This window comes from Pipra filicauda, unplaced genomic scaffold, assembly GCF_003945595.2.
Source record: "Pipra filicauda isolate LSUMZ 115617 unplaced genomic scaffold, ASM394559v2 scaffold400_size1120237_pilon, whole genome shotgun sequence".
NCBI lineage: Eukaryota > Metazoa > Chordata > Aves > Passeriformes > Pipridae > Pipra > Pipra filicauda.
Window position 1 is genome coordinate 541,535 of NW_024104533.1, and position 12,189 is coordinate 553,723.

The 12,189-nt window shown below is 45.8% G+C and overlaps 1 protein-coding gene across 3 annotated transcripts in view; it reads right to left on the minus strand.

Moving 5' to 3' along the window:
- Positions 1 to 12,189, minus strand: part of STMN2 (stathmin 2) — a 285,259-nt gene that overhangs the window by 33,250 nt on the left and 239,820 nt on the right. For all 3 annotated transcript variants that reach the window (XM_039385306.1, XM_039385305.1, XM_039385307.1), the window contains one exon: positions 2,875 to 2,939. In XM_039385306.1, coding sequence (XP_039241240.1) covers positions 2,875 to 2,939 — 65 coding nt within the window. The remainder of the gene's footprint in view (positions 1 to 2,874; positions 2,940 to 12,189) is intronic.

Sequence of the window (12,189 nt, forward strand, 5' to 3'; positions counted from 1 at the left end):
TTTGTGTGGAAGATGGCATCAAAGGGAGAACGAAATTTAAAAGCCCCTAGAGTTTCCCTACAGTTGTGTTACATCGAATTTTAAAATAAGACACTCTTAAAAAAAAATAAAATGTGTGTGTCTCTGGCATGCATCATTCACATACTATGTACACTAAACAGAAAGAAGAACCTCATGGGCATTCGGGCTGTATTGATCTTCCAGAAGTTCTTGCAGCCGTTGAAATTCCTACAGAAGTCAAAGGAGCTTTCCTTGAAAACCTCTTATTTTACTGAACCCAAGAAAGAATGAGGCTTAATTTTGCTTTTTATGGCAAACTATAAACACAGGCTTATCAAGGTATTTGGTATCTGCCTAACCTGAGTGACGTGTAGAGTTCTGTCCAAAGCCAGCAGGACTATTTTGCATGCTCACTCAGACACCTGCTTAAGTGCCTTGCTGGACCAGGGCCAGAAACATAATAGTGGGCTGGCTTAAACTGATTAGAAATGTTTTGCTGGCTCCAGTGGAAGCAGGATCCAGCCTTTATTGCCACTTTGCAAAATATGGTGCTCAAAAGGGAAAAAAAAATCAGGCGCTCTGTAGTTCTTGCAGTGGTCTATTGGGTAAAGCTTGAGTACAGGACAAATGTAGCTCATTTAGCACTAACTGGAAATGTGTATTACAGAGAATACATCTATTTTTTCACATGAAAATAAAATTTGTTAGCTTGTAGTAATTCTTGAAATAAAGTGGCTTATTGTAATAGACTGTCTAGATCCAAATTTTCTCTAAGAAAGAGGAAGAATAAGGTTTAAGGAAATGGTGAGGAGAATCCTTTAATCTTTGTGAGTCTAAAGAGGGAAGATGCTTTTAATAATGTAACTTTCAATTCTTTTTAAGTTAAATGCTATTGTAATTAGTATTTTTAGAAACTTGAGCTAGGTAGTTACACAGCTTTTTATTGTTGGTATATGTGGCTTGTTAACCAGGTATTATCAGACAAACTGGCATCATATAGTCCCTTCGTCTCTGGGCAAACTGAATGATTCCTGGCCTCTCTCTTGCTGCAGAAATCTTTATATTTGTGTGCTGTGAGACCATTAACCACAGGCTGAGGAGCTCGCTCTTCCCTTGCGGTAGAATTCCTAACAGGGCCTTCTGCCGCGATAAGTCCCCGGCCGACTACAAATTATCAATACTGATTACGGGATTGCTGCAGTGGGGAGGGGACCGCGTGCTCGGCACTGCAGGGCTGGCCAGGCTCCCACAGCCCTCACTTCCCTCGTCTATTTGCATCTACAGCTGTCTCATGCTGTTCCCAGGGGTGCCACAGCCAGGTTAAAATGTTTTCAATTCACACCGATTATTCCTCGGGAGTGGAACATCAGCATTCGAACAAATGCACTGGTGTAATGCATCGATTACAGCCACTGCCAGGAGGCTTTGGTGTAACTTTGTGCAATGTGATGAAGAGTCCTAACAAGAATCTGCATAGAATGGAAATTTGAATGGGATTTGCTTCTTGGAGAAAGGCAACAATTGTGTTGGGACCTCTTCATCCTTATTTTATGGGATTTGTGCGTGCACGATATTAACGGTGAATGATTGTGAAAACTTGAATTTGAATGCAACAAATGCAGGTCCAGCCTCATTCCCCTCCTGGAAAAATAACAAAACCAAAAAACCCAACCCGCAAACTGTTATCTGTCTCCCCCACACCTTCACTGCGATTTTTCCGCCCTCCCTCCCCAGCAGTCTCCCTCGAACAAAGGGGCCAGTACCGGGCTACCGCCCTTCGCTCCTGCCTGGACCAGCAGGACCAAGACGGACCCGACAACAACGTGCTCCCCGATGACCTGGGAGCCCCCCGGGGACCGGGGCTGGGGCGGGGAGGGCGCAGCTGCCGCGCCCCGCCCGGTGCTCCTCGGGGCCCGGCGGGGTGGGCTTGGGCGGGGGGCGGGGCGTCGCGGAGACAGGGCGCGGCTCTGCTGGGGAGAGGGGAGGATGCTCTGCTGGCAGCTGGAAAACGCCAACAGCAGCCCCGGCAGCTGCCCCCCGGGAGAGAGAGCAGGGTGGGCACTGCTAGCGCACACCAGCTCTCCGTGATGCAGTGACCTACTTCAGCCGCCCCCCGTGTCCCTCCCCCCGGCAGACTGCAGGTGCGGGCAGTGCCGGGGTAACGCCGAGCGGCGGCTCCTTCTCGCCGCCCCTCCCGCAGCCCCCCGCGCCGGGCCGGGCCAGGCCGAGCTGGGCTGGGCTGGGCTGGGCGCGGCCGGCCGCAGTGCGCGCCTGGCAGGGCCCGCCCCGCTGCAGCCCCCCCGCCTGGCACCGCGGGCCCCCCGCCGACCCGGCCCGGCCACCTCCCCGGCCGCCGCCCGCAGCCCCTCGGGCCGCCGCCGTGCCCGTTTCGGGCGGCAGTGCCTCTCCACCGCCCCTCTTTTCTTCTCCCCACGCGGTTTCAGAGACAGAGGGGAGCGCTGACTCCGGCCGCCGGGGACGAGGGGAGATACATTGACAGCGGGGATAACTTTACCGTTCGTTTTGTTTCCCTTTTTTAAATATATATATAAAAAATATATATTCATCTTTAAATTAATGAAAGCAGTTTCAAAATTATGCTGTGCTCATGTACCGACCTCACCCATCGGTCTATAATCCGATCTCCATTAGGACGCCAAAAAAAAGCCCCTGGTGTCACCCACCCTCTCTTTTTTTCCTAATCAAAGAAATTAAAAATATGTTCATCGCTGTCTTGTTTTTTTTTTTTTTTTTTTTTTTTTTTTTTTTCCCCCTAAACTTTCGGGACAGCGAAAAGAGCACCTAGTGTAGGTAGAGGACCTAGGAGACAGCGGCCGTGGCACTGGCTGAAGGAAAAGAGAGGTGGTTTCTTACCCATTGCTGTTTTAGCCATGGTGGGATGTGCGGCTCTCAGAGGCGGTGAAGGCAAAGGGGTCCAGCTACAGCAGTGGAGAGAGGGAGAGAAGACTGAATAAGGCACTGAGTCAGCAGAGTGGGGCTGTGCAAGAGAAGGAGCAAGAGGCAGGAGCCCATGAATAATTATCACTCCTCTACCCAAGCAGATTGGCTCGAGAGGTCCCCTGACATGACTCCTGCAGAGCCAGAATCTCCGGGCATTAAATATTGATCCACCAATAGTGCTGGAGTACAAAGTGCCAGAATGCAGTTTGAAATGGAAATCAGTCCTTGGCTGCCTCTCCCCCCTTGGTCTGGTGTTAATAGTACATTCCATGTCAAATGTTTTATGTCTTACATGAAAAAAGCCTATTGGTGTTGAAGGCTCTGCTGTTGCTACCTGTAAAACACGCACAAATTCATTTTAACACATTTTATTCCAAAGATACAAGAAAAGGGACCACTACGAGGGATTTTCAAAACTATTTCAGTAAAACAGCTGCTCAGATTATTTTTGCCTCCTGCAAGGATACACAGATATCCTATACAATTGCTTTATACTGAATGTTTCTGCATTTCAGTACCTGTTTTAGTGTCCCCAAACCTAACCCTGGACATGTTGAACTCTGCTAAACTATGGGGAAAGCTGGACATGCTTTCACTCTCAAAGGGCTCTGGAAAGCCAAAACCAGAATAAATGTGGAAAGAAGTTAATAACCACTTCCCTAATGCACTGTAACAAGAGCCACTGGGAAGTGCTTGATGTCCTTGACAAAGTGTGCAGCATGGGACCTGGTATTGTTATTACACGAAAGGGGATAGACGTGTTCTAAGGATTCCCTACATTAATTTTAAGGATTCTCTATTATCAGCAGGAGGACAGTCAGTGACATGACTGAGAGCCACTAAACAAATGTGGGTAGTTAATTGAAACCTTCGCTAGAAACATGGCAATGATGGGACCTCTTTGGAAACCTCCTGGGCTTGGAAGCAATTGCTGGCCTAGAGAAGACAGTATCCAAGACGATGGCACAAAGAGAAGGATGCTCCGTCTTTACATTTTCACCTCTATGCTGTCCAGCTGGAGCTCATGTGCTTCTCCCAGGGGAAAAACAGTCTTACTATTAAAAGCTTGCAGTGATAATGGACTCCCGCATGGCTTGCAGACAGACAGGGCACAGGACAAATTTTCAGCTTGGAATTTGGAGGACGTTACTTACGGATTTGTTTCATGATGTGGTGTATAGGTGAGTGGGAAAACCAAGGAGAGCAAGCACAGGTTTCCAGGGCAGAAGGAGCTGGGTTGTCCTAGAGCAGGCAGGGCATTGGCATCATTCTCCTTACTTTTGTGATGCTGTTTGCAGCTGCAAAGGCCACACTATGTGCCATGTCTAAATGTGGTACTCTCACTCTCAGTGTTCTTCCCTAGAACAGGTAACTCAGGATTATGCTTTTCAAGCTTTCTTGAGGTCAGTAAACAGCATCTTTGAGTGAAGCAGCACCCAGAGCATAAGCACGAGGCTAGCTTTCTCTTTTGAGACACTAATGATAATCTCTGAATTGCAGAAACTATTTTTTTTTCATTATATGAGAATAACGAAGTCTGGAAGTGAGTTTGGGGAGAAAAACATTCCCGTGCACAGACACCAGCGAGTGAGCCGCGGCGGGGCAGACGCCGTGATGTCTCCCTGCCGAGGCGGCTCTTGCTCGCAGGAGGAGGGGATGAGGCAGGTGTGTCGGGATGCAGGGCCGATCCACCTTCCTGAGAGGCCCTGCCCCCGCAGAAAGCAGGAGGGCGGCCCGGGGATCCGGCGGCTTTTTGGAGGGTTTCACTTCTGAGCCTTTGGCTGTGTGGCTGCAGAGGGGGGTTGGGTGAGCAGGGGACAGGATTGTGCCTGGATGTCTGTAGGGAGAGGAGCTTATTCACAAAAGGAAATGGTGAGCAACCACACGGTGCTCCGCACGCAAGGGCGACCTCGCCCCAGTCGAGACACACCCAGGCTCCCACTCCCCCGTCAGGGGAGGGCGGAGGGTGGCCGGGCGCTCTCCGTGGTGCTGCAGGCGGCGGCGCTGCCCGGGGCAGTTGCATCCCGACCGGGCCGCGTGGGCGGGATGGGGGACGGGCAGGCAAGGAGGGGCCGGCAGGGAGTCGGATTGGGGGCGGGAGGCAGGTAGGCAGGGCGGCAGGGTCGGAACGAGGAGGGGGCGGGCAGGAGTGGATGCGGCTGCCCCCGCCCCTGCGGGTGAGGGTCGTGGTGCTGGCCTCGCCCGGCTCTGTCGCTTCCCGTGTCCATGCTGCCTTCCCGACATGGGACGGCATCGGGGTTCGGCTTGGCTCCGCGGGGCTCAGCTGCCGGGAAGGGGGTGACACCGGGGCTGCGCTGACACAGTGCATCTCTGCTCGGCTCCCCATCCCCCGCCCGGCACGCCCAGTAAGGAGGCGAACCCGCCCCACGGTCTGTCTCTTCTATTTAATTCTGATTTTCCTGTTCTCCGAGCTAAAGCAGCGGCACGGGGCGGCCGGCAGAGCCTCCCCTGCGGGAGGGATCTCGCTTCCCGCTTCCGTGCGGCAGCAACAGGGGCAGCAGCGCTTCCCTGCTCCCTTCGCCGCCGGCAGTGGCGCCTCTGCCCGACCCCCGGTTGCCCCAGGCCGGGACTCCCCCGCATCCCGGGAGGTTGTCAGGCCGGGACGGTGGTCGGGGGGTGGATGCAGCTCGACTCTCCCCCAGGAAGCTGGTACCGGACTCCTAGGGCGGGTAATGCCGAGAAAGTGGTGCGAGAAATAGCTTGGCAATCACTGTCATGTCAAATCTTGGCATTTACAGGAGCAGTTACCAGACACTCCATACATCATTTCTCTTCCACTGATGCCACCTTTTGATGTTTTGTTTCACATAAATTTTACCGGAGCATGAATTAAACTCCAGGATGTCCTATCAAGGCTAGGACTTTTTTTCTTTCACAGCCTGGGCCTTTCCTTGATTGACACTAAAATGCATTTGCAGCCTAGCCTATCTCCAGGTCTGTGGCTGCATAACTGTGGCTTTCATCCCACTTTTATTGGACACTTCTGTGGCCTTGGCTAGATGGTTGAAAACATTTTGTTCATTTTCCCCATTTGTTCTTTTCTCCATTTGCTAGAAAGGGTTTTACTTTTTACCCCCTTGCAGTCAAGGGAGAAAAGGAGGTGGTACTGGAAAGAAAAATGTTTGTGCAGCACTTTGAAGACAATTGCTGCTAAGAAAATGAATTGCATTGGCACTGAAATACTATGCATCACAAAGACGGGAGTAGGTTATGAATCTCCTACTGTCTGCCTGTGCTATGTGTCTGTGCTGCATAGACTGTGAGGCTGTGCAGCCTTGTTTAGTTTTCTTAAATAACTTGAGAAAGTCAGCTTTTTTCTTACTGACTTCTGGGAGACTTGTTTACGCTTGGCCTTTGTCATCAGGAAATGTAATGGACCTTATTTAGAGGAGCTGATTTTTTTTTTTTTGTTTCTACTTCTTTCGGCCTTCTGGAGTGATTTCTCTTAGTGTCTGTGCAATTTTAGAAAATTAATTGGTAATTAATTAATGATTATTTTGTTTACATCCCTATTTCTTCCAAGCTCTCACCAAAACCTATGATGAAAGATATCGTTCATTCTGTATGATGAAGGTCTCAAAAGTCAAAAAATGGTGCCTATGCAACCTTAATTACTCTTCCTATGCATTTATATAATTATACAATTTTTAATTATATACTCACATGTTATTTTTTCCACCAGATCCTCTCTACGTACGTAACAAGATGGATGATACTCCCTCGGTGAACACTATTTGATTTTTTTTTTCATTCTGTTCTCATAAAAGAGAACCTTGACACAGTCCTCTCTGTCCTTGAAAGCATGGGTACAATAAAGATTTTCTTGCAGGAATGTTTACCAGACTATCTTCCTGACATGGGTGAAAAAAAATCTTTTGTCTAGCCTTACTCTTCAGAGCAGGTGAAGTATAGATTAGAAGATGTTAGCATAGTCTGTGTTTCAGTAAGCAGTTAAATCCTGCATATTTTATTGAGAAATGTAGGAAGAAAAGACTACAAATATATGCATGTGGGATTTTCATAATCTTTGTAATGTTTTGGCTTTTTTTTGTAACTTTTTCTGATTTTTTTCGGTAAAACTGTATAACTATACCAAGCAGCTGAAAAGATTAGCTGTGTACTGAATGCGTAGGGAGAAAGAAAGAGCACAGATACGTATGTATAACTGTGTCTTGTATCTGAAACATGGTTACCATTTTTTTCTTGAATTCTGTCTTATATTTCTTTGTGGAACATCTGAGTTACAAAGCAGTAAAGTGCTGTTACATTTCCATCAGCATTTCTCTGCTTCTGAAATGATGCTTTTTTTACTAGGCATAGCCTATCTAAAAATCATCTTGTTTAAGCTTGGTGGTGGCTTGATTAGCCAGCTGCAAACAATGTCACCATTAGTGATTTTAGTTGCTGCTCATTCCACGTACGCGTAGGAATAGTGCAGCTTTAGCACTCGCCTGGTTTCATGCAGGCTTTTATACTTGCACGGCTGCACATGATATTCCTTTCAGCAGTGTTCAGGATCACCATGGGGAAGCTGAATAATGGTATTATGACATTTGTGGTTTTTTTTTTTTATTATTATTTTCCTGGAAATTTGTAAGCAATTACTTAATGCTAGCATGGGGATTGGACATAATAAGATCTCCCTCAACACCTTTGTCCATGAGATGTGAGCTAGAGCTGTGTGAGGCCGCATGATGGGAGTGGCTTGGTTGCATCTAGACTCTGTGCTATGTTACAAATACATAAACCACTATAGGCCTGGTGGGGGAAGACTGGGGAAACTGAGGTGAAAACAAATTGTGTCATTCTGAATGAGGACAGTATGTGCCTGAGACCACGAGAACTGTTGTGTGGAATCAGACCAAGGGGCCATCTATCCAGTAGCCTGTAAATTGCGTATCCTCCCCTTCCAAGCCCCCACCAGACAACAGGATTTTCTAGTCAGTGACGTTCTTACCTCAGGTGAACCCCTCATCATCAATTCTTCGATGGGACAGATTGGAGGGGAATCCCAGTACCTGTGGAACTGTTTTGGTTTTCTCATCCTGACCCATCTCTGGATAGGCCACCAGCAGGCAGCCTCCCCACATCCTTGCATGTGTTCAGTGTGCTCACAGAAATGCTGCACCACTTGATGCCCCCCTGTGAATCCCTAAATTTGTAGTGCTTTTATTTTCCCTGCCTCCTTGTTTCCACTTTTTTTTTTTTTGTATGTCTTTCCTCTTTAGTTCACTGTTCACAGGTAAAGTCTTAGTTTTTATTTTTGGTAAGGGATGAGCTGTGTCTGAAATGGGAAGCTGTGCAGGAAGAACAGCCACAAGTACAGGCCTAGGAGCAGCAGCAGAGGGCAAGCTCCCATTATTCTCCCAGTGGATGCAGTTTTAGGCCTTCCTTTGGTCTCTTCACATTTAGTTATCCTCTAGTAGTCCAGCTTCTCTTTATCATCACTGGTTGTAGGTGAACTTTGGGAGAAAGCTGAGAGTATGAAAAGCGTGTGTCATACTCCCTCAGGGATTATTACAGTCCCTGACTGCTCTCAGAAAATGCCTGAGCCTGATACAATTTTGATACTCAGTAACCCTTGATGGATCTTTTTTCTTCTACAGTATTCACAATGTCCCATGTCAATAGGTTCCACAGGATGGCTCCTTGCTGTGTAAAGAGACATCTTTTGTTTATTTTAAGCACTTAGCTCTGTCTCCCTTACTGTTTGCAGTGAGAAAGTACACAGCTATTTTAACTTGCTGGTTTTGCTCTTTGGATTGACTACATTTCTTGTGACTGTTGGCTGGTTATCAGCTGTTTCATCATGGCTTTTGTCTCCTGCACCTTGGAGAAGACCAACCAACCATTTGGTGCTCAAAGTGTATTCTAGACCATTTTTCTTTATGTAGTCAGGCATATCTATAGATATGTTTTAGGACAATAAGTGTTGTGTTATTGTTGGCTCTCAAATAAAGATCCAGTTCTTGATATCAGGCTCATCATCTATTCTTTTTGCAACTAAAATTTATTTTGACTTACTCAGGGATTTAGACACCAGATGATGTTAAAGTAAAAATATGCTGAGGATGGATAAAACAGACTGAAGATATTAGTTGGGTGAAATTCACATTTTGAAGGAAACAGTAGCAGAAACCCACTTTAAGAATGAAGCGTAGGAGAACTTTTTTATTTCTAATCTTGCTCTTAGTGCATTAAAAAGTTTACAGGAAATTTTATTTAACAACTGTTTCTGCTCATAGCTTTGGCCAGACTTTGTTATCTTTATCTGATGTTTTTAGTGTTGCATGCCCATTATTTTTTTTAACGGTGTCTGTCTCATCTTTTAGGACTGAGAGCTAGTCAAGGAAATAGGAAAATGGGATGAACTAAATGCTAATTATGAAGAGCACAAAGACAGGGTAACAACAGGAGTAATGAGGGAAAATGGGTACTGGCTGGACAAAGAAACTGCAATGAAGAAGCCTTTGGGAGTGTGGGTAATTAGGGTCACAGAAGCAGACAAGGGAAAGAGTAGGGTTGTGAGACAAGGCCTGGCATGTGTTTGCTGAAGAGATGAAGGACAGGGATTTGTGGCATAATGTGGGGAGGTGGTTGCTTGGCAACCTTAATTTGGTCTCCTTATGATACATGGGTGATCACATATTGTTTTGATGCAGGATATCTGGCTCTCTGCAGGATGGACCTGCTCTAGGGATGTACTAAGGCTGTGCAGGAGAGACAAGTGATGCCTGTGTGGCTCCTGCCTTATTTATTGCTTGAGCTGGGAAGTCATTAATAAATAAAGGAAGGGAGGGGAAAGAAAGGTCATGTGATTGAAATAATGCACTTTTGCAAAACAGATGCTTTTCCTATCTACTGCTAATATAGACACTTAAACCAGTTCTGTGATCTCTGTGTGTGGAACCTCTAATGGTCTAATAGCTTCTAATTATCTAATTTTTAATGACCCCTTTTAGAGTCCTAAATTCAATTTGCTCAGCAGTCACACCTGCAACTGATGCTGCAATGTCTGTGTTTGAAATATCATTAAATATTTTTAAATTACATCTGCAATGCCTCAGACATGAGTTCTAAAATCACTGAATACCTCTGCCTTTGATTTTTCTGTGGCTCTTTGCCCTGTATTTTGAAGAGCAATAGTAGCTTTTTTTTGCCACTGTGAATTTTTATGAAGCTAAAGTAATTTGCTTTTGTGCAGCACTCAGTTGTTGAAGTGATGAGCAGCACTGAGAAACTCTGGAGGAAATTAATATTTCTGCCATCGTAACAAAATTGAATAATGAGTAGTAAAAAAATCATAGGCCACATAGTGAATTATGAGGTGAAAGCAAAGTGTTGATTAGCTGTTTGGTGAAAGTAGCAGTGGTCCTATGCAAAAACAGCAATTAGAGACTGTAACATAGATACAGGATGTTATCACCTTTGTACAGGACAGATTTCCAAGAGAGAGCTGAGTGTAGAAGGTGGTGGAGTTTTTGGAGGTTCTTGTCTCATGGGGGCTTGCTTCAAAGTGTGCCCCATATAGTCACTGCCTCTGAGCAGTATGGTTAGGTACATTAAGAGTGAATAGTGTTTAGATAGATATTTAATTTGTGCCATGGAAAATAGTGGCAATACATTGACAACTTGTACTGGTTGGAAAGGAAGATGCTGTTATAGTACAGTTCATGTAGGTAGGGGGCTACAGGCTTAGTAACTCACAACAAAATTAATTCAAAGAAAATAAAGAATGCTTTCCTTTCATATTGACCTTTTGTTTCAATAATTTTTATACACAAAGTGGCTTCTTGGTAGTGTCTGCTTGTAGGCAGTGTAGATCTGTGGCTCAGAAGGAACTTAGGTTTTGAATGATATAAAATTTTTCCCCATGTTTGTTAGTTCAACTCTGAACTTACAAAAGCCAATGTGCCACCTGAGTTCCAGCTCTGTGACACAGGTGATGGTTCTGCTGTCTGGCATATATCTATTTTGTCCCCTTTTGTCTTTTTCTATGCAGCTCTGCGAATCCTGCCTAGTGCAATCCCATGTCACAAAGTGCTCCCTCAGTTTTTGTCATGTAGCACACACGGAGAAGGAGGTAAAAAACCTGTGCTACCAGCAGCTTACAGTAATTATGCTTTTTGCTTTGCATAGCTGCTTCTTTTTTCATGTCTGAAGTTTGAATGTAATCACTATATTCAGAGAGGGAATGAATCTTTTCCTGTAAATCTTCAGACAAAGAAGTAAAAGGGAGTCTTATTAAACCACAGAACTTGAAAAGGCCATAAGCTATTATTCATATGAGCTAATTCAACAGCCAATTAGATCAGTAACTCACTTTTATCTTTTCTAGGGCTGAAAAATTCCTGTCTGATTTCTGATTTCCTATTCAGTTAAACACTATCAGATTCAAGTCATGTAAGAGCTCTAAATCTAGGGAGAAAATGAAAAATCTGCCCACTTTCATCAGTGGCTCCATGGTACATAGCCATTGTAATAAGAAAACATGGAAAACCACATTAGATGAAAACTTCCCATTCAGCTGCTGAATGAGACTGGCTAAGAGTGTATTTTCATGCTTGTTTTTAAACTTAGATTTAAGTTGTTCAAAAATTCTTTGTAGTGTGGGGGTTTGGAGTGGACTTGCTATATCATAGAATCATAGAATATCCTGAGTTGGAAGGGACCCACAAGGATCATAGAGTCCAGCTCCCGGCCCTGCACAAGACAGGCCCAAGAATTATGCCATGTACCTGAGAGCATTGCCCAAATGCTTCTTGAACTCTGTCAGGCTTGATGCTGTGACCACTTCCCTGGGAAGCCTGTTCCAGTGCCCAACCACCCTCTGAATGAACAACCTTTTTCTAATATCCAACCTAAACCTTCCCTGACACAATCTCAGGCCATTCCCTTGGATCCTGTCACTGGTCACCATAGAGACCTTCCCCTCACGAGGAAGTTGTAACTGCAATGAGGTCTCCCCTCAGTCTCCTCTTCTCCAGGCTGAACAGACCAAGTGATCTCAGCTGCTCCTCATACGGCTTCCCCTTGAGGCCCTTCCCCATCTCCATTACCCTCCTTTGGACACTCTCCAATAGCTTAATATCTTTCTTATATTGCAGTGCCCAAAACTGCCACAATATTCAAGATAAGGCCATCCCAGTGCAGAGCAGAGCAGGACAATCCCTTCCCTCAACTGGCTGGTGATGCTTTGCCTGATGC